Here is a 20718-nt window from a genome sequence, read left to right as displayed (position 1 = left end):
CGAAGCACTAATTTATTTGAGGTTAGGAGTACGTTTCCTGCCCTTTCGGGGGTCCTGTACTCTTTTCCTCATTTGTTTGAGGAATTGCCTCAGTTTATTGACAGCCAGAGCCTGATACTCGTCTCCAGCCAGGCGTTTGATGTGTTCAAACGCTTCCTTCTCTTCCTTCACCAGAACGGCTGGAAATTGCTTCAAATGCGTAGGTAGATAAATGTCGAGCAATTTTTTGTATTTTTTCGATGCCTGGATTGAAATGAGTTCCCACTTTTGTAGGAATGCCGTAGACGACTTCAACCCAGGTATTACGGTTTTCTTAGAAACCACCAAACCTTTGGAAATTTTTCCCGATATTGAAAATTTATGAATTGATTTGATTTGATTTACAATCGAAGACTCGGTCTGGTAAAATTTCGATAAAGATTTAACCTTACCCTTGATTTCAGAGAAGAGAGCGTCTGGTAAACGTCTATGAGCTGGAGTCGGTAGAGAATCTAAAGGTTGGATATCAATTGTCAGGTCTAGCATACAAATGTAGGTGTATCAAACACAACGTCGAAATCTTCGACAGTGTTGATGTCTTCTGCTGCAGACATGACGGGAATAGATAATGATGTTCCTGACCGTCTTATTTATGGGATCGGCTGGCAGAGCAAAATATTGCTACTATGTAATGGGATAGTCGTGATCCTATTGGTCAATAAAAAGGCATCAATATTCCATAACGATAATAAAAATGGCTTGGATTGTGCTAGTTGAAAGTTAGTAAAACAACGAAAAAAGGAAAAGGATGCATTAAAAATAAGAAAGGAGTAAACAACATAAGTCCGAGATGTATAGTGAAGAATGGACATAGTTAAAAAAAGCGGAAAAGAACAACAAAATAGAAGTTAATAAAAGAGAAAGTGTGAGAAAAATGAGAATATTAGAGTAAAACAAAATGTGCTAGTAAGACGTTCAAAAAACAATCGTATTAAAAATATAAATTACGAAAACGTAATAAAAAGGGCCTAGACGGTATTGTAACTAAAGTAAGTTACTAAGTTAGAAATCTCGCCGTGTTTACATAAATAACATTAAAGTTACGTTTCCTGCCCTTTCGGGGGTCCTGTACTCTTTTCCTCGTTTGTTTGAGGAATTGCCTCAGTTTATTGACAGCCAGAGCCTGATACTCGTCTCCAGCCAGGCGTTTGATGTGTTCAAACGCTTCCTTCTCTTCCTTCACCAGAACGGCTGGAAATTGCTTCAAATGCGTAGGTAGATAAATGTCGAGCAATTTTTTGTATTTTTTCGATGCCTGGATTGAAATGAGTTCCCACTTTTGTAGGAATGCCGTAGACGACTTCAACCCAGGTATTACGGTTTTCTTAGAAACCACCAAACCTTTGGAAATTTTTCCCGATATTGAAAATTTATGAATTGATTTGATTTGATTTACAATCGAAGACTCGGTCCGGTAAAATTTCGATAAAGATTTAACCTTACCCTTGATTTCAGAGAAGAGAGCGTCTGGTAAACGTCTATGAGCTGGAGTCGGTAGAGAATCTAAAGGTTGGATATCAATTGTCAGGTCTAGCATACAAATGTAGGTGTATCAAACACAACGTCGAAATCTTCGACAGTGTTGATGTCTTCTGCTGCAGACATGACGGGAATAGATAATGATGTTCCTGACCGTCTTATTCATGGGATCGGCTGGCAGAGCAAAATATTGCTACTATGTAATGGGATAGTCGTGATCCTATTGGTCAATAAAAAGGCATCAATATTCCATAACGATAATAAAAATGGCTTGGATTGTGCTAGTTGAAAGTTAGTAAAACAACGAAAAAAGGAAAAGGATGCGTTAAAAATAAGAAAGGAGTAAACAACATAAGTCCGAGATGTATAGTGAAGAATGGACATAGTTAAAAAAAGCGGAAAAGAACAACAAAATAGAGATTAATAAAACAGAAAGTGCGAGAAAAATGAGAATATTAGAGTAAAACAAAATGTGCTAGTAAGACGTTCAAAAAACAATCGTATTCAAAATATAAATTACGAAAACGTAATAAAAAAGGCCTAGACGGTATTGTAACTAAAGTAAGTTACTAAGTTAGAAATCTCGCTGTGTTTACATAAATAACGTTAAAGTTACGATCGAAAATATACGAAAAATATCGAGGCTATCGCGGATCTCAAATCCGTGCTAGTGGCAGCAACGGGCGGAGCTAAGACGCGAGTACGATACGTGAATCTGATTGGTCGATACAAACTCATCGATTATCCTGTCATCCAGGCGAGTGGATGGCGTAGTCGGTTCAGATTGTGCTAGTTGGACGTTCGTTTAACGGCTGTATTAATAAAATAAATTGCGAAAACGCAACGATATGAGTGTAGATGGTGTTGTGACTAATGTAAGTTACTATATTAGAAATATCGCCGTGTTCACATAAATAACGATGAAGTTACGAACAATTATATACAAAAAATAACGAGGCTATCGTGGATCTAAGATCTGTGCTAGTGGCAGTAACGGGCGATTATCAGATACTTGTATATTTTCGATTTTGTTAATAAAATCTGTAGTATCTTTGATATAAGTATGTTGTCTTTTGACGATAGGAATTAAAAAGTGGTCAATCAATTCTGATATTTTCTCTGTGGGACCAGAGCAACCACTGATTATCGGTCTACCGACAAATATACTGCCCTCTGGTGGTGGTTTGTGTACTTTAGGCAGTAAATACCACCGGGGCGTTCTGTGTAGTTAAATGGGTCTGTATATTTATACGTGTCGTAATCGATTAAATCCAGATTGTACATTTCTGTAACAAGCTCATGGACTGATATAGACGTGACTATAGTATCGTTACCACCAATTTTAGTGTAGTATTGTTCGTTGTTTAATTGATGAAGGCTTTCATACATATAGTCAGTTGTATTCATGATTGCAATACCACGACCTTTGTCGAATGGTTTTATTACAATTGTGTTATCATGATGTAGTCTATTTATTGCTGCTCTTTCGACAGAATTCATGTTTTGTTTGGGTTTGTTAGTAATTTTGGATATCTCAACTTTAGTTGCCTCAATGTAATTTTCGAGGCTACTGTTATTCGAGTCTGGTGGGTTTAAATTTCATTTTGAAAGGATGTTGTTGAGATTGTTTATTGTGCATTAAATATTTGATACGCATTCTCCTAGATAGCATAGACATGTCATTGAGCAAAGTGTGATAGGTTGGCTTAGGTGGGGTTGGTATAAATTTGAGTCCGTTGCCAAGGGCAATGATCTCTGTTGGGGTCACAATTCTACTCAAAAAATTCTGAATAAAACCTGAGACCAACCGAGCTTGATCAGCCAACCATTTATTTTTAGCCAGTTTAGCATTGTATTTCTTTATTCGTTTGGATCTTGCAATGTGTTTCTTACGTGAGAAGTGTCTATTGTGTTTTGTGTTATTGATTGTATGGACAGAATCCAAAGTAATAACGGTAGTTCTCTTTTTGGAGGATGTGGTGGCCCTAAAAAGGGCCGTTTGGTTTGTGTGCCGAAGCACTAATTTATTTGAGGTTAGGAGTACGTTTCCTGCCCTTTCGGGGGTCCTGTACTCTTTTCCTCATTTGTTTGAGGAATTGCCTCAGTTTATTGACAGCCAGAGCCTGATACTCGTCTCCAGCCAGGCGTTTGATGTGTTCAAACGCTTCCTTCTCTTCCTTCACCAGAACGGCTGGAAATTGCTTCAAATGCGTAGGTAGATAAATGTCGAGCAATTTTTTGTATTTTTTCGATGCCTGGATTGAAATGAGTTCCCACTTTTGTAGGAATGCCGTAGACGACTTCAACCCAGGTATTACGGTTTTCTTAGAAACCACCAAACCTTTGGAAATTTTTCCCGATATTGAAAATTTATGAATTGATTTGATTTGATTTACAATCGAAGACTCGGTCTGGTAAAATTTCGATAAAGATTTAACCTTACCCTTGATTTCAGAGAAGAGAGCGTCTGGTAAACGTCTATGAGCTGGAGTCGGTAGAGAATCTAAAGGTTGGATATCAATTGTCAGGTCTAGCATACAAATGTAGGTGTATCAAACACAACGTCGAAATCTTCGACAGTGTTGATGTCTTCTGCTGCAGACATGACGGGAATAGATAATGATGTTCCTGACCGTCTTATTTATGGGATCGGCTGGCAGAGCAAAATATTGCTACTATGTAATGGGATAGTCGTGATCCTATTGGTCAATAAAAAGGCATCAATATTCCATAACGATAATAAAAATGGCTTGGATTGTGCTAGTTGAAAGTTAGTAAAACAACGAAAAAAGGAAAAGGATGCATTAAAAATAAGAAAGGAGTAAACAACATAAGTCCGAGATGTATAGTGAAGAATGGACATAGTTAAAAAAAAGCGGAAAAGAACAACAAAATAGAAGTTAATAAAAGAGAAAGTGTGAGAAAAATGAGAATATTAGAGTAAAACAAAATGTGCTAGTAAGACGTTCAAAAAACAATCGTATTAAAAATATAAATTACGAAAACGTAATAAAAAGGGCCTAGACGGTATTGTAACTAAAGTAAGTTACTAAGTTAGAAATCTCGCCGTGTTTACATAAATAACATTAAAGTTACGTTTCCTGCCCTTTCGGGGGTCCTGTACTCTTTTCCTCGTTTGTTTGAGGAATTGCCTCAGTTTATTGACAGCCAGAGCCTGATACTCGTCTCCAGCCAGGCGTTTGATGTGTTCAAACGCTTCCTTCTCTTCCTTCACCAGAACGGCTGGAAATTGCTTCAAATGCGTAGGTAGATAAATGTCGAGCAATTTTTTGTATTTTTTCGATGCCTGGATTGAAATGAGTTCCCACTTTTGTAGGAATGCCGTAGACGACTTCAACCCAGGTATTACGGTTTTCTTAGAAACCACCAAACCTTTGGAAATTTTTCCCGATATTGAAAATTTATGAATTGATTTGATTTGATTTACAATCGAAGACTCGGTCCGGTAAAATTTCGATAAAGATTTAACCTTACCCTTGATTTCAGAGAAGAGAGCGTCTGGTAAACGTCTATGAGCTGGAGTCGGTAGAGAATCTAAAGGTTGGATATCAATTGTCAGGTCTAGCATACAAATGTAGGTGTATCAAACACAACGTCGAAATCTTCGACAGTGTTGATGTCTTCTGCTGCAGACATGACGGGAATAGATAATGATGTTCCTGACCGTCTTATTCATGGGATCGGCTGGCAGAGCAAAATATTGCTACTATGTAATGGGATAGTCGTGATCCTATTGGTCAATAAAAAGGCATCAATATTCCATAACGATAATAAAAATGGCTTGGATTGTGCTAGTTGAAAGTTAGTAAAACAACGAAAAAAGGAAAAGGATGCATTAAAAATAAGAAAGGAGTAAACAACATAAGTCCGAGATGTATAGTGAAGAATGGACATAGTTAAAAAAAGCGGAAAAGAACAACAAAATAGAAGTTAATAAAAGAGAAAGTGTGAGAAAAATGAGAATATTAGAGTAAAACAAAATGTGCTAGTAAGACGTTCAAAAAACAATCGTATTAAAAATATAAATTACGAAAACGTAATAAAAAGGGCCTAGACGGTATTGTAACTAAAGTAAGTTACTAAGTTAGAAATCTCGCCGTGTTTATATAAATAACATTAAAGTTACGTTTCCTGCCCTTTCGGGGGTCCTGTACTCTTTTCCTCGTTTGTTTGAGGAATTGCCTCAGTTTATTGACAGCCAGAGCCTGATACTCGTCTCCAGCCAGGCGTTTGATGTGTTCAAACGCTTCCTTCTCTTCCTTCACCAGAACGGCTGGAAATTGCTTCAAATGCGTAGGTAGATAAATGTCGAGCAATTTTTTGTATTTTTTCGATGCCTGGATTGAAATGAGTTCCCACTTTTGTAGGAATGCCGTAGACGACTTCAACCCAGGTATTACGGTTTTCTTAGAAACCACCAAACCTTTGGAAATTTTTCCCGATATTGAAAATTTATGAATTGATTTGATTTGATTTACAATCGAAGACTCGGTCCGGTAAAATTTCGATAAAGATTTAACCTTACCCTTGATTTCAGAGAAGAGAGCGTCTGGTAAACGTCTATGAGCTGGAGTCGGTAGAGAATCTAAAGGTTGGATATCAATTGTCAGGTCTAGCATACAAATGTAGGTGTATCAAACACAACGTCGAAATCTTCGACAGTGTTGATGTCTTCTGCTGCAGACATGACGGGAATAGATAATGATGTTCCTGACCGTCTTATTCATGGGATCGGCTGGCAGAGCAAAATATTGCTACTATGTAATGGGATAGTCGTGATCCTATTGGTCAATAAAAAGGCATCAATATTCCATAACGATAATAAAAATGGCTTGGATTGTGCTAGTTGAAAGTTAGTAAAACAACGAAAAAAGGAAAAGGATGCGTTAAAAATAAGAAAGGAGTAAACAACATAAGTCCGAGATGTATAGTGAAGAATGGACATAGTTAAAAAAAGCGGAAAAGAACAACAAAATAGAGATTAATAAAACAGAAAGTGCGAGAAAAATGAGAATATTAGAGTAAAACAAAATGTGCTAGTAAGACGTTCAAAAAACAATCGTATTCAAAATATAAATTACGAAAACGTAATAAAAAAGGCCTAGACGGTATTGTAACTAAAGTAAGTTACTAAGTTAGAAATCTCGCTGTGTTTACATAAATAACGTTAAAGTTACGATCGAAAATATACGAAAAATATCGAGGCTATCGCGGATCTCAAATCCGTGCTAGTGGCAGCAACGGGCGGAGCTAAGACGCGAGTACGATACGTGAATCTGATTGGTCGATACAAACTCATCGATTATCCTGTCATCCAGGCGAGTGGATGGCGTAGTCGGTTCAGATTGTGCTAGTTGGACGTTCGTTTAACGGCTGTATTAATAAAATAAATTGCGAAAACGCAACGATATGAGTGTAGATGGTGTTGTGACTAATGTAAGTTACTATATTAGAAATATCGCCGTGTTCACATAAATAACGATGAAGTTACGAACAATTATATACAAAAAATAACGAGGCTATCGTGGATCTAAGATCTGTGCTAGTGGCAGTAACGGGCGATTATCAGATACTTGTATATTTTCGATTTTGTTAATAAAATCTGTAGTATCTTTGATATAAGTATGTTGTCTTTTGACGATAGGAATTAAAAAGTGGTCAATCAATTCTGATATTTTCTCTGTGGGACCAGAGCAACCACTGATTATCGGTCTACCGACAAATATACTGCCCTCTGGTGGTGGTTTGTGTACTTTAGGCAGTAAATACCACCGGGGCGTTCTGTGTAGTTAAATGGGTCTGTATATTTATACGTGTCGTAATCGATTAAATCCAGATTGTACATTTCTGTAACAAGCTCATGGACTGATATAGACGTGACTATAGTATCGTTACCACCAATTTTAGTGTAGTATTGTTCGTTGTTTAATTGATGAAGGCTTTCATACATATAGTCAGTTGTATTCATGATTGCAATACCACGACCTTTGTCGAATGGTTTTATTACAATTGTGTTATCATGATGTAGTCTATTTATTGCTGCTCTTTCGACAGAATTCATGTTTTGTTTGGGTTTGTTAGTAGTAATTTTGGATATCTCAACTTTAGTTGCCTCAATGTAATTTTCGAGGCTACTGTTATTCGAGTCTGGTGGGTTTAAATTTCATTTTGAAAGGATGTTGTTGAGATTGTTTATTGTGCATTAAATATTTGATACGCATTCTCCTAGATAGCATAGACATGTCATTGAGCAAAGTGTGATAGGTTGGCTTAGGTGGGGTTGGTATAAATTTGAGTCCGTTGCCAAGGGCAATGATCTCTGTTGGGGTCACAATTCTACTCAAAAAATTCTGAATAAAACCTGAGACCAACCGAGCTTGATCAGCCAACCATTTATTTTTAGCCAGTTTAGCATTGTATTTCTTTATTCGTTTGGATCTTGCAATGTGTTTCTTACGTGAGAAGTGTCTATTGTGTTTTGTGTTATTGATTGTATGGACAGAATCCAAAGTAATAACGGTAGTTCTCTTTTTGGAGGATGTGGTGGCCCTAAAAAGGGCCGTTTGGTTTGTGTGCCGAAGCACTAATTTATTTGAGGTTAGGAGTACGTTTCCTGCCCTTTCGGGGGTCCTGTACTCTTTTCCTCGTTTGTTTGAGGAATTGCCTCAGTTTATTGACAGCCAGAGCCTGATACTCGTCTCCAGCCAGGCGTTTGATGTGTTCAAACGCTTCCTTCTCTTCCTTCACCAGAACGGCTGGAAATTGCTTCAAATGCGTAGGTAGATAAATGTCGAGCAATTTTTTGTATTTTTTCGATGCCTGGATTGAAATGAGTTCCCACTTTTGTAGGAATGCCGTAGACGACTTCAACCCAGGTATTACGGTTTTCTTAGAAACCACCAAACCTTTGGAAATTTTTCCCGATATTGAAAATTTATGAATTGATTTGATTTGATTTACAATCGAAGACTCGGTCCGGTAAAATTTCGATAAAGATTTAACCTTACCCTTGATTTCAGAGAAGAGAGCGTCTGGTAAACGTCTATGAGCTGGAGTCGGTAGAGAATCTAAAGGTTGGATATCAATTGTCAGGTCTAGCATACAAATGTAGGTGTATCAAACACAACGTCGAAATCTTCGACAGTGTTGATGTCTTCTGCTGCAGACATGACGGGAATAGATAATGATGTTCCTGACCGTCTTATTCATGGGATCGGCTGGCAGAGCAAAATATTGCTACTATGTAATGGGATAGTCGTGATCCTATTGGTCAATAAAAAGGCATCAATATTCCATAACGATAATAAAAATGGCTTGGATTGTGCTAGTTGAAAGTTAGTAAAACAACGAAAAAAGGAAAAGGATGCATTAAAAATAAGAAAGGAGTAAACAACATAAGTCCGAGATGTATAGTGAAGAATGGACATAGTTAAAAAAAGCGGAAAAGAACAACAAAATAGAAGTTAATAAAAGAGAAAGTGTGAGAAAAATGAGAATATTAGAGTAAAACAAAATGTGCTAGTAAGACGTTCAAAAAACAATCGTATTAAAAATATAAATTACGAAAACGTAATAAAAAGGGCCTAGACGGTATTGTAACTAAAGTAAGTTACTAAGTTAGAAATCTCGCCGTGTTTATATAAATAACATTAAAGTTACGTTTCCTGCCCTTTCGGGGGTCCTGTACTCTTTTCCTCGTTTGTTTGAGGAATTGCCTCAGTTTATTGACAGCCAGAGCCTGATACTCGTCTCCAGCCAGGCGTTTGATGTGTTCAAACGCTTCCTTCTCTTCCTTCACCAGAACGGCTGGAAATTGCTTCAAATGCGTAGGTAGATAAATGTCGAGCAATTTTTTGTATTTTTTCGATGCCTGGATTGAAATGAGTTCCCACTTTTGTAGGAATGCCGTAGACGACTTCAACCCAGGTATTACGGTTTTCTTAGAAACCACCAAACCTTTGGAAATTTTTCCCGATATTGAAAATTTATGAATTGATTTGATTTGATTTACAATCGAAGACTCGGTCCGGTAAAATTTCGATAAAGATTTAACCTTACCCTTGATTTCAGAGAAGAGAGCGTCTGGTAAACGTCTATGAGCTGGAGTCGGTAGAGAATCTAAAGGTTGGATATCAATTGTCAGGTCTAGCATACAAATGTAGGTGTATCAAACACAACGTCGAAATCTTCGACAGTGTTGATGTCTTCTGCTGCAGACATGACGGGAATAGATAATGATGTTCCTGACCGTCTTATTCATGGGATCGGCTGGCAGAGCAAAATATTGCTACTATGTAATGGGATAGTCGTGATCCTATTGGTCAATAAAAAGGCATCAATATTCCATAACGATAATAAAAATGGCTTGGATTGTGCTAGTTGAAAGTTAGTAAAACAACGAAAAAAGGAAAAGGATGCATTAAAAATAAGAAAGGAGTAAACAACATAAGTCCGAGATGTATAGTGAAGAATGGACATAGTTAAAAAAAGCGGAAAAGAACAACAAAATAGAAGTTAATAAAAGAGAAAGTGTGAGAAAAATGAGAATATTAGAGTAAAACAAAATGTGCTAGTAAGACGTTCAAAAAACAATCGTATTAAAAATATAAATTACGAAAACGTAATAAAAAGGGCCTAGACGGTATTGTAACTAAAGTAAGTTACTAAGTTAGAAATCTCGCCGTGTTTACATAAATAACATTAAAGTTACGTTTCCTGCCCTTTCGGGGGTCCTGTACTCTTTTCCTCGTTTGTTTGAGGAATTGCCTCAGTTTATTGACAGCCAGAGCCTGATACTCGTCTCCAGCCAGGCGTTTGATGTGTTCAAACGCTTCCTTCTCTTCCTTCACCAGAACGGCTGGAAATTGCTTCAAATGCGTAGGTAGATAAATGTCGAGCAATTTTTTGTATTTTTTCGATGCCTGGATTGAAATGAGTTCCCACTTTTGTAGGAATGCCGTAGACGACTTCAACCCAGGTATTACGGTTTTCTTAGAAACCACCAAACCTTTGGAAATTTTTCCCGATATTGAAAATTTATGAATTGATTTGATTTGATTTACAATCGAAGACTCGGTCCGGTAAAATTTCGATAAAGATTTAACCTTACCCTTGATTTCAGAGAAGAGAGCGTCTGGTAAACGTCTATGAGCTGGAGTCGGTAGAGAATCTAAAGGTTGGATATCAATTGTCAGGTCTAGCATACAAATGTAGGTGTATCAAACACAACGTCGAAATCTTCGACAGTGTTGATGTCTTCTGCTGCAGACATGACGGGAATAGATAATGATGTTCCTGACCGTCTTATTCATGGGATCGGCTGGCAGAGCAAAATATTGCTACTATGTAATGGGATAGTCGTGATCCTATTGGTTAATAAAAAGGCATCAATATTCCATAACGATAATAAAAATGGCTTGGATTGTGCTAGTTGAAAGTTAGTAAAACAACGAAAAAAGGAAAAGGATGCATTAAAAATAAGAAAGGAGTAAACAACATAAGTCCGAGATGTATAGTGAAGAATGGACATAGTTAAAAAAAGCGGAAAAGAACAACAAAATAGAAGTTAATAAAAGAGAAAGTGTGAGAAAAATGAGAATATTAGAGTAAAACAAAATGTGCTAGTAAGACGTTCAAAAAACAATCGTATTAAAAATATAAATTACGAAATTGTAATAAAAAGGGCCTAGACGGTATTGTAACTAAAGTAAGTTACTAAGTTAGAAATCTCGCCGTGTTTACATAAATAACATTAAAGTTACGATCGAAAATATACAAAAAATATCGAGGCTATCGCGGATCTCAAATCCGTGCTAGTGGCAGCAACGGGCGGAGCTAAGACGCGAGTACGATACGTGAATCTGATTGGTCGATACAAACTCAACGATTATCCTGTTCAGATTCGGTTCAGATTGTGCTAGTTGGACGTTCGTTTAACAGCTGTATTAATAAAATAAATTGCGAAAACGCAACGATATGAGTGTAGATGGTGTTGTGACTAATGTAAGTTACTATATTAGAAATATCGCCGTGTTCACGTAAATAACGATGAAGTTACGAACAAATATATACAAAAAATAACGAGGCTATCGCGGATCTCAGATCTGTGCTCGTGGCAGTAACGGGCGAAGCGTAGACGCGAGTATGATACGTGAATCTGATTGGTCAATACAAGCGCATCGATTATCCTGTCATCCAGGCGAGTGGCTGTCGTAGTCAGTTCAGATTGTGCTAGTTGGACATACCTTTAGCGGCTGTATAAATTAAATAGATTGCGAAAACGCAAGGATATGAGTGTAGATGGTGTAGTGACTAATGTAAGTCACTAAATTAGAAATCTCGCCGTGTTCACAAAAATAACAATGAAGTTACGATCGAAGATACATGAAAAATATCAGAGCTAACGCGAATCTAGATTATGCTAGTTGTAGCAGTGGGCGTGTCCTCGCTAAAGAGAAAGGAAGTAGGTACAGATAGGTCCGTTGATGAATATATTATAGCATAACTCTCATGGAGGAGCATATGAAAAGTCGCATATTGTACGTATTGCGTAGGATAACAAACTAGTAGTGATATAGTGGTACACCATAATATAGTTTTTCTCATATATGAAATAATAAAGTAATTAACCATATGCAATATACCCTTAAGTTAAGTTAGGGTTAGGTAGGTATAAGGTATGTTTAACGAGGGCAAGGCTTATGGTTGCCCGTTGTTAAATAAACACTACCATATTATATTATAATTGTACATTATATTTGTACGATGAAACATGTTAGACATGTAATATATTATGAAAGCTGAGTAGGAACTAAAGAGAGAATAAAAGTAATAATGCAATGTGCATAAATATTTACATTTAAGTGTTCTCTCAATGGTTAAAATAGGGTTCAATATACTGTGCGACATAGAATAAGGTGAATAAACCTTAATAAACTAACTTCGGCATGTTATTTCAACATGATAGAATAAGACATAGTGTTAAGTATTGGAAGTTGTATTAATTAAATACACTTCAATATTCTGTCTACGTAAAAGTCTATAATCCCACAGTCTGATGAAATGGATACTGCGAGAGTATACGAACGTTATATCCAACTCGCTCCGGACCGCAATACTGAAAGACATCCAGAGCGCAGAAACAAATATATATGTGGGTGGTTGATTGACGAACATCTCACTGACTGAGGTCAGTATTGCATTAGCTAACTAAATACGTAACAAATGTATCATTCCGTGTTAAAATATTTCAGGTGTGGTCCAGATAGAAGTAAACATGTTGGAATATGAAACTGAATACGAAGAAAGCCTATGTCGATACAGCACTCAAGTTTATCCGTAATTGGATTATTCACAGTGTCACCGACTGTATTGTATTAGTTAACTAAATATGTAACATGTATTATTAGTTCCTGTTCAGACGGTTTGCGAAACGGGAATCACTGTTTTTGGTTCTGTGCATGCGCATATAGTCATATTTCAGACATGCTTTGATGGATTCTTTTTAAATTTGGTACACATACATGTCATATGATGGTATACATAGTTTTGTGATTAGATCAATTTTGACCGTTTAGCAGCTATTTTAGACCCGAAAATGTATAGATTCTGATTAAGAGGGACAATAAATTACATGTATCTAATACAAAGTTGTTTTTATGTTACATTAATGCTTCAATAAATGACACAAGACACAAGGTTTTGGCAAAAGTGGAAGGGGGAGCGAATTGCAGACGCAGGCGTCGCAGCGAACAGCTCCATGATGCGACTCGCCTGTGAATTGCATCATGACGCCGAGCGCGTGGTACCTGGTTGCAACCTTCCACCAGCAGAGACTGTACAGGCGGGCGTCATGGCTGGCGTCCCCCTGGCGGGAGCCTGCAGATAGACTCACAACCCCAGGGGGATGGACAGCGTGGGTACCCGTGTAAAGTCTGCTTGGTCTGTGGTGGAAACCCCCTTTCCTGTTTATTGCTAAGGTTGTTCATGAGCAGATAAACATGAGTTACACTTGAGTGAGATCGGTAATGGTATAGAAATTGGTATATAGAGACCTTTGCATGAATGGGTGGGTGGGAGGTCTGCTGAGACGATGTGTATCGTACGGTGCGGCAAAATGAACTGATGCTTGAAGAGGATGCGAGCACGGATAAGCGAATGAACAGTCTGGTGTTAATTAATGTAAATCCGACTGAAGGACGAAATGTGAGCAAATATTGCATGAAGTACAATGTGGCATGGGAGGTGTCAAAATATGAAAGGGGGATGTCAGCTTGGTCAATGCATGTCATAATTGAGCATTAACACAGATTATAAATTATATTCATAATCATACTATTAATGCTTCAATAAATGACACAAGACACAAGGTTTTGGCAAAAGTGGAAGGGGGAGCGAATTGCAGACGCAGGCGTCGCAGCGAACAGCTCCATGATGCGACTCGCCTGTGAATTGCATCATGACGCCGAGCGCGTGGTACCTGGTTGCAACCTTCCACCAGCAGAGACTGTACAGGCGGGCGTCATGGCTGGCGTCCCCCTGGCGGGAGCCTGCAGATAGACTCACAACCCCAGGGGGATGGACAGCGTGGGTACCCGTGTAAAGTCTGCTTGGTCTGTGGTGGAAACCCCCAAATTTAAAGGCAGGATGATGTGTTACAAAGTCTATCGCGATAGGATAAAACAAAGCATGGTTAGACCGATAAACATTAAACTAAATACACTGCAAATACATGTAACGAAAACGAAATGAAATCTCAAGACAAATGCCGAAATTACAGTTAAGGAAGAGCAAGTGACAAGTGACCCGGAACTGAGCGGATGATGCTGGGGGGTGTGCGAATGTACGTCTGGTAGGCGTCGCTGCGCCACCTGCCCAGTGCCTTGATCAACCAGTCCGGAAGATTTGCGACGGAAGCTGTCGTGGCTGCACCACTGCGGAAACTGTGAGTAGTGTAACGGTTAACATCTGGTACAGATGCGCGAGTGAGAAGGTCTCGAATGTGGTTGCTAACAGCTTGCCGCGTGAGGAAATTACTGTTGGCGAACTGGAATGCGGGTAGGTGAGCGACGAAACTATGTAGTGCTTTGTACGCCTGGTATGCCTGCACAGCGCAGACCGATGACTGTGAGGGTGCGATGATGATGTTACATCCCCGGCGGAATGGGTCTGTCTTAGACGCCTTGAGCGCAATGACGAGGTCTGTGTTGCACGTGATGTCTGCCGTCAGTAAAGTGCGTTGTGGATCGAAGGTCATTGACGTGGGTGCGACAAATTCGCTGACTCTCAAGAAGCCGAAGAACGCCAGTGTAAAGGCAGACCACAACATAGCTTTGTCATGGTCGCAAATAGTGGGATGGTTTGCGACGGTGTTCTGAAGCATTCGCATTAGTGCAATGGTGATTGGGAGTTTTACATGATTTGGCACGCCGTGATGTCTTTTAATGCCTTTCATAGTGAAGTGAAGCAGGAGGTCGTCGCGTATTGATGAGGTGAAGCCAGCTTCGATGTGTGCACGGATGATAGCTGCGAGGTAAACTTTTAGCGTGCCATAGGTAAGTGACGATGTTGCGAGATGTGTCATAAACAGAATCGTTGAGCGTTGCGTTAGTGGATAAGGATTCATTCCATACATGCGACAGAAGAGAAGATAGCGAGTTTGTCCCGCATGATATGTCCGTCGTGTACCTGGTGCAATGCTCAGGTTGATGTAGTGGCACGCTTGTTGTGTGAGGTTGACGGGACTACGTCGCACATCGGAGCCGTTAAGAGGGTGCACAGGTCCGGAGTTTTGGTTGGGACCCTGTCTGCCTGAGGTGCCAGTCGTTGAAACCGCAATATCTGTTGGCGAGAGAGAGAGTCAGCGATATCGTTATTAAACCCTGAGATATGTGAGATCATGACGTGAAAGTTATTAGATGCTGCAGTGAAGAACAGCAGTCGGACAAGTTGCATGATCCGTGGACATGATGAGGAGCCTTTTTTCCATATTTGGACAACTGATATGTTATCGCAGTGAAACCGTATTCGAAGACCATACCACAAGTGGCCCCAAATTAAGGAAGATAGTAGAATTGGTAGAAGTTCCTTCCAGGCAATAGAGTATAAAGGGTCATTTGTAATGAATGTAGGCCAGGTGTTTGCGAGCCAATGACCCTTGTAGAATGCCCCGTAGCCAAGTGTTGCTGAGGCGTCTGTAAACAGTTCGAATTCTGGGGACGGTATCCAGTTTGGGTTGAGGAGGGATGCTGTGCCGTTCCAAGATGGCAAGAAGTCACACCACCATTGAACGTCGTGCCAGAATTCGTCAGTGAGTGTTATGACTTGAGAAAGACTGGTGGCTGTCATGCTGATATCAATCATGCGCCTCAGGAAGATGCGGCCGGCTGGTATGCACTTACATGCGAAACTGAGGCATCCAATGAGGGAGAGCAATTCACGTTTCGAGCATGTATGGCGGGTCAACCAGCTTGGCAGCTTGACAAGTAGATCCGCAAGCTTGTCCTTAGGTAGTCTAATAACCATGTTGACAGTGTCAAGCTCCACCCCTAGAAAGGTGATGACAGAGCAGGGACCCTCAACCTTTTCTGTAGCAATGGGTACCCCCAAGTGGTGACAACTTTGCAGCATAACATCCATATTGTGCTGGCAGGCGTTAGTGTTTGCCGGTCCAACTGTCAGGAAATCGTCTAGGTAGTGTAGAAAATCCGTATTCCTTGCGCGATGACTAACGATCCAGTGAATGGCATCAGCAATGCGGTTGAAGAGGTATGGTGCTGAGCGAAGCCCAAATGGCAGCACACGGTCGAAGAAATAGCATCCTTCCCAAAAAAACCCGAGCAGGTGCCAGTCTTCCTTCCGAACTGGGCATAAGCGAAATGCGTGTTTAACGTCGATTTTTGCGAGTAAGGAGCCATGGCCATGCTTATGAATGAAGGCTACAGCATCATCGATGCGTGAGTAGACCAATGAATGATCTTCTTTTGAGATATTGTCATTGACGCTGTCAAGTGTAGGTTGGGAGAGATCCATGATAATGCGAAAACCCCCACTTTTCTTAGGCCGTAGGCCAAGAGAATTACAGACAAAGTTTTTGAGGGGAGGACGTTTAAATGATCCGATAGTATGACCAAGTTTGAGTTCTTTTTGGATTGATTCTGTGATGATAGAGGGGTTGATGCGAGCGGACTTGGCGTTGCGTGTAGATCTTGGGTAGTGCTTGCCGCGAAATCCAAGGTTAGCCCCATGAGAAATGTCAAATAAAATGGCTGCTACGAATGATTTGTCCAGGTGATCGTGCAGTTCTTGCGCAAAGGAATCGAGCTTAAGAGGTGTGCTTGGGTGCATATTTTCGACCACGTGAGCTGGCATGATCATTGACGTGAAAGGGTCGTGGTGTGTAGCCACGAAAAAGCTGGTTTTTCGTCTCGGTATCGCGGTGGCTAGTGGCAGTGTGGCCTGCAGAGTGGCAAGACGAACAAATGTGGAGACGATTATACCGGCATGGAGTTTCGCAGCGATCTTGATTGAAATTACGGCACACTGTATTGTTATAATTGTCAGCAGATTCGTTCACCCATGTATAAGGATTCCTGCTTCGTTGGCATTCCTGTTTGGTATGACCTTTCTGATGACAGGACATGTTGGAATGAGCAGATGGAGTTTTTGTTGACAGAATTTGTAGTCAAGTTGGTTGTTAGGCAAACTCCAGTTCCGTAGGCCAGGGTAACGTGAGTAATCTAGACGGAATTCTTTGTCATAGGTGACCCATGCTTCTGGCTTGAACTCAAGAGCTCGGCTGGCGATGTGACGCTGGTAATTGAATAAATGTACAGCCTCATGGGGAAAATAATGTGCCCTATAGGCAGCAAATGTTGACCAACATTCCAGCCAGTTTGCTAAATCGCGAATTTCATTCTTTTTTGCATGTTTTGAGAGAACAGCGACTGAGGGATCGTCAGAGTCCAAAGCCACTCGGGTGTTTGAGATCTGGGTGGCATTTGGTTTTCTTGAGTCAGGGTGTAAATCGGACAAATCAACAAACTTACCCCGGTTTGCTAGTTGATTGAGTATTTGCTGGTCGACGTATGGTAAAAACAAGTCTGCAGGTGGGATGATAGGAGGAACTGCAATGCTGGCATTGTTCATCATCGGCATCGCCTGTGTCGCAGTGTTGATACCGGAAGCGGAAGTGAGAATGCCCTCACCGGCGAAACGTTGTATGGGAGCGGCCATGTTGGTTGCGTTGAAATGACCCCCGGTAGCAAAACTTTGTTGACTAGGATTAGCGTGAGCTAGCGATGCTTGGCTTGTAGTAGCTGGAAGTTGTTGAAACATCGAATTGTCTTGATGAGCGGTATTATTGTGTACGATCGCATTATGTTGACTAGCTATTGGCAAGGTAATCGGAAGGCTGTTATTTGTGAGAGAGTCAGTTGGCGTCGAACTTGATGGCGTTGTTTGGCTTGGGTCGCGTGATGACACGAGGCTTGCCGACAGTTGTGGAGCAGCCGGCGGTTGCGAAATATTATTCGGCTGCGTTTGACAGTTTCCTTGCTGTTGTAGGCTACGAACGAGATCTGCGAGTTCGCTTCTGCTAACTGTGATGACATCGCTGGGGAAGTTCGTGGACTGTAGTACAGTGGGATCTCCATTGTGTGCTGACGATTCTTGCGGAGGTGAGTCAGTTACGTCTATAGTCGCAACATTTTGGAAGCGAGCTGGAGTACGACGATTTCGTTGAGACTTGCGACCGCCACGGCTGGTGTTAGATCTTCCGCGTCCTCGAGGCATGTTGGAACTGGATGTTGTGAAGAAAAACTGGTATTTGTGACAAAATGAATGGCTGAAATGCTTTAGCAAGGAATTCTGCTGAGACGATGTGTATCGTACGGTGCGGCAAAATGAACTGATGCTTGAAGAGGATGCGAGCACGGATAAGCGAATGAACAGTCTGGTGTTAATTAATGTAAATCCGACTGAAGGACGAAATGTGAGCAAATATTGCATGAAGTACAATGTGGCATGGGAGGTGTCAAAATATGAAAGGGGGATGTCAGCTTGGTCAATGCATGTCATAATTGAGCATTAACACAGATTATAAATTATATTCATAATCATACTACTAATGTCAATAAAGTTGTAGTATTATGTTGGTCTGTCAGAATGTTACCTTTATTTGTATTTTGTTTGATATTTGAAAATGATTGCAATAAAGATTATCAATATTTTTCCCACGTACCTGGACTCTGCCTTTCCTATATACTGTCTTATGATTCAGGCAATGTGTTCCAGTGTTGCACTTTGGGAGCAGATTTGTTTAAGTGATGTAAATGGTAACACACCTTGTGTTCGGGTTCATGTTTACAGATCTCTGTTGTTAAGACTGAATAGTCTGACGATCACTAAATTATTTGGTAAGTACAGTGCAGTGGAGTAAAAAATTTTTATCTACTGAGTGTGGCTTTTTATCTTATTTAATTAATGTATGCTGCAATAATAGATTTGCCTTTTCGTTTATCATTCAAGCTCCGTCAAGCCAGTTATCTATTCCAATAATGTGCATTGTTTGGTTGATGAAGGCTTTCATATATATCAGGATTTTAGTTCTCTTAACCCAGCTTTCTCTGTCAGTGTTTTTACAACACTACAGAGAATACGACTCTGGTACATTTGCTATATGATTCCTGTTTGTCTTATATAAATTATATGTAATATTTACATGATTATTTAATATGTGTTTATATCATCATTCAATACACCCCATGCCAGGCAAAATATCTCCATATGGCTCTGTATTTGGCTGCTCTTGGGGCTGTGTCATTCCTTTGTCTTTCAGTTCCATTGTACCAAACTAAATGGAGGCTCCTCATCAGTAAAAGTAATATTTTTAATGTAGGCATGTTTTTATTTAGTGAATAAACACAACATAATTGAAGTGAATGACTCTGTTGTGTTACATCAGATATTGTTGATATTTGTAGTGGGCCTTTTTAAGCAGCTTATCTAGTACCGTACTGGACCGTACATTTGTATTAGCGCCCATGCCCCACTTTTGTGCAATTTTTATATTTGGGGTCACATTCGGTAAATCTCCCAAAATGCAACTAATTTAAAACCTGGTCTTGCGTAACGAATCTTGGTAATCATTTTTTTATATGATACAACGTGGATATCAATCGCTGTGAATATGTTGTGAATGCGTAGACCACGGTAACCGTGTTGTAAACTATGCTTCGAAAATGCGGTAAATATTTCATGCCATATTCAGTTTACTTCTCACAAATGACTAGTTACTAGTTTTTTGGGAAAACCATCTCATTTAACCGCTGAAATCAATTCCAACAGATTGTGCTTCGACATCAATTATTCACTTCCGCATTGCGTTACTGGAAAGTCTTCTGGAATTTACGAAAACATGGGTTGGTACAACACAGCGTTCTGATTGGTTAATAACCAACTTGACTCATTAGGTCAAAGGACGCTGCTGCACCCTGCTGTTGCAGGTCAAATCTGCAAATGCATCATGGCAGAAAGTGATTTTCATAGAGAGTTTGCATATGATCCAACACCATCGTCGGTGGAGATAATGATGAGAATTTTGACTTCGACTGTGTTCCAACAGACTCTAACCACACAGAGGACTCAGATGTCAATTAAACAATAACAATGCCACAATCATCTGGACAATGAACTCTATTTTATTTTCGCCATAAATCATGTCGTCTTTTAAGTGCACAGCTATGGTATGCCGTTTGTGGATTTATTTACATAGCGTGTTTTTATGGATTAAAGCTTATTATATGTAAACAATTATTTTCATAGAATTGAACTCTACCTTCATAATTCTATATATGTATAACATATCTCAAGTCATAATTAAATAATATTTGAGTAATGAAAGTAAAAATTATTTATAACTTATAAAATGTACATAAAGATATTATATACAGTACAACTTGCACTAAAGGTCACCTTTTCAGAACGGTCGCCTCCCTTTAACTGCCACTTTGTGGCAGTCCCGAGCAGTTTTTCGTGCAAATACACCCATACAGAAAGGTCACCTCTCTAACGCGGTCAGCAGCCACACTTTTTGGGGCTGACCGGCCAGTTTTTCTGTGTATAACGGTCACCAGCTTTGTATTTTCTGCCAACAAACTTTGACAGAAGCCAGTCGCAATG

General features: G+C 39.7%; 2 protein-coding genes across 2 annotated transcripts; both read right to left on the bottom strand.

Annotated features, from left to right (window-relative positions):
* Positions 1–14317: 14317 nt before the first annotated feature.
* Positions 14318–15163, bottom strand: LOC102808113 (uncharacterized). Its single transcript, XM_006811354.3, has one exon. It carries the CDS (start codon positions 15161–15163, stop codon positions 14318–14320), a length of 846 nt encoding a protein of 281 aa, XP_006811417.3.
* Positions 15164–15237: 74 nt separating this feature from the next.
* Positions 15238–15885, bottom strand: LOC144346732 (uncharacterized). Its single transcript, XM_078007269.2, has one exon. The coding sequence runs from the start codon at positions 15883–15885 to the stop codon at positions 15238–15240; it is 648 nt and encodes a 215-aa protein (XP_077863395.2).
* Between the last annotated feature and the right edge of the window lie 4833 nt (positions 15886–20718).

Source organism: Saccoglossus kowalevskii, chromosome 9 (assembly GCF_978046115.1).
Source record: "Saccoglossus kowalevskii chromosome 9, keSacKowa6.1, whole genome shotgun sequence".
Taxonomy (NCBI): Eukaryota; Metazoa; Hemichordata; class Enteropneusta; family Harrimaniidae; genus Saccoglossus; species Saccoglossus kowalevskii.
The sequence above is the reverse complement of the archived record's forward strand: the minus strand, read 5'-3'. Positions and strand labels throughout refer to the sequence as shown.

Bases quoted from the DNA above. Each gene is read 5' to 3' on its own strand.
- LOC102808113 (XM_006811354.3), bottom strand. From the start codon at position 15,163: ATGAATCCTTATCCACTAACGCAACGCTCAACGATTCTGTTTATGACA.
- LOC144346732 (XM_078007269.2), bottom strand. From the start codon at position 15,885: ATGACAGCCACCAGTCTTTCTCAAGTCATAACACTCACTGACGAATTC.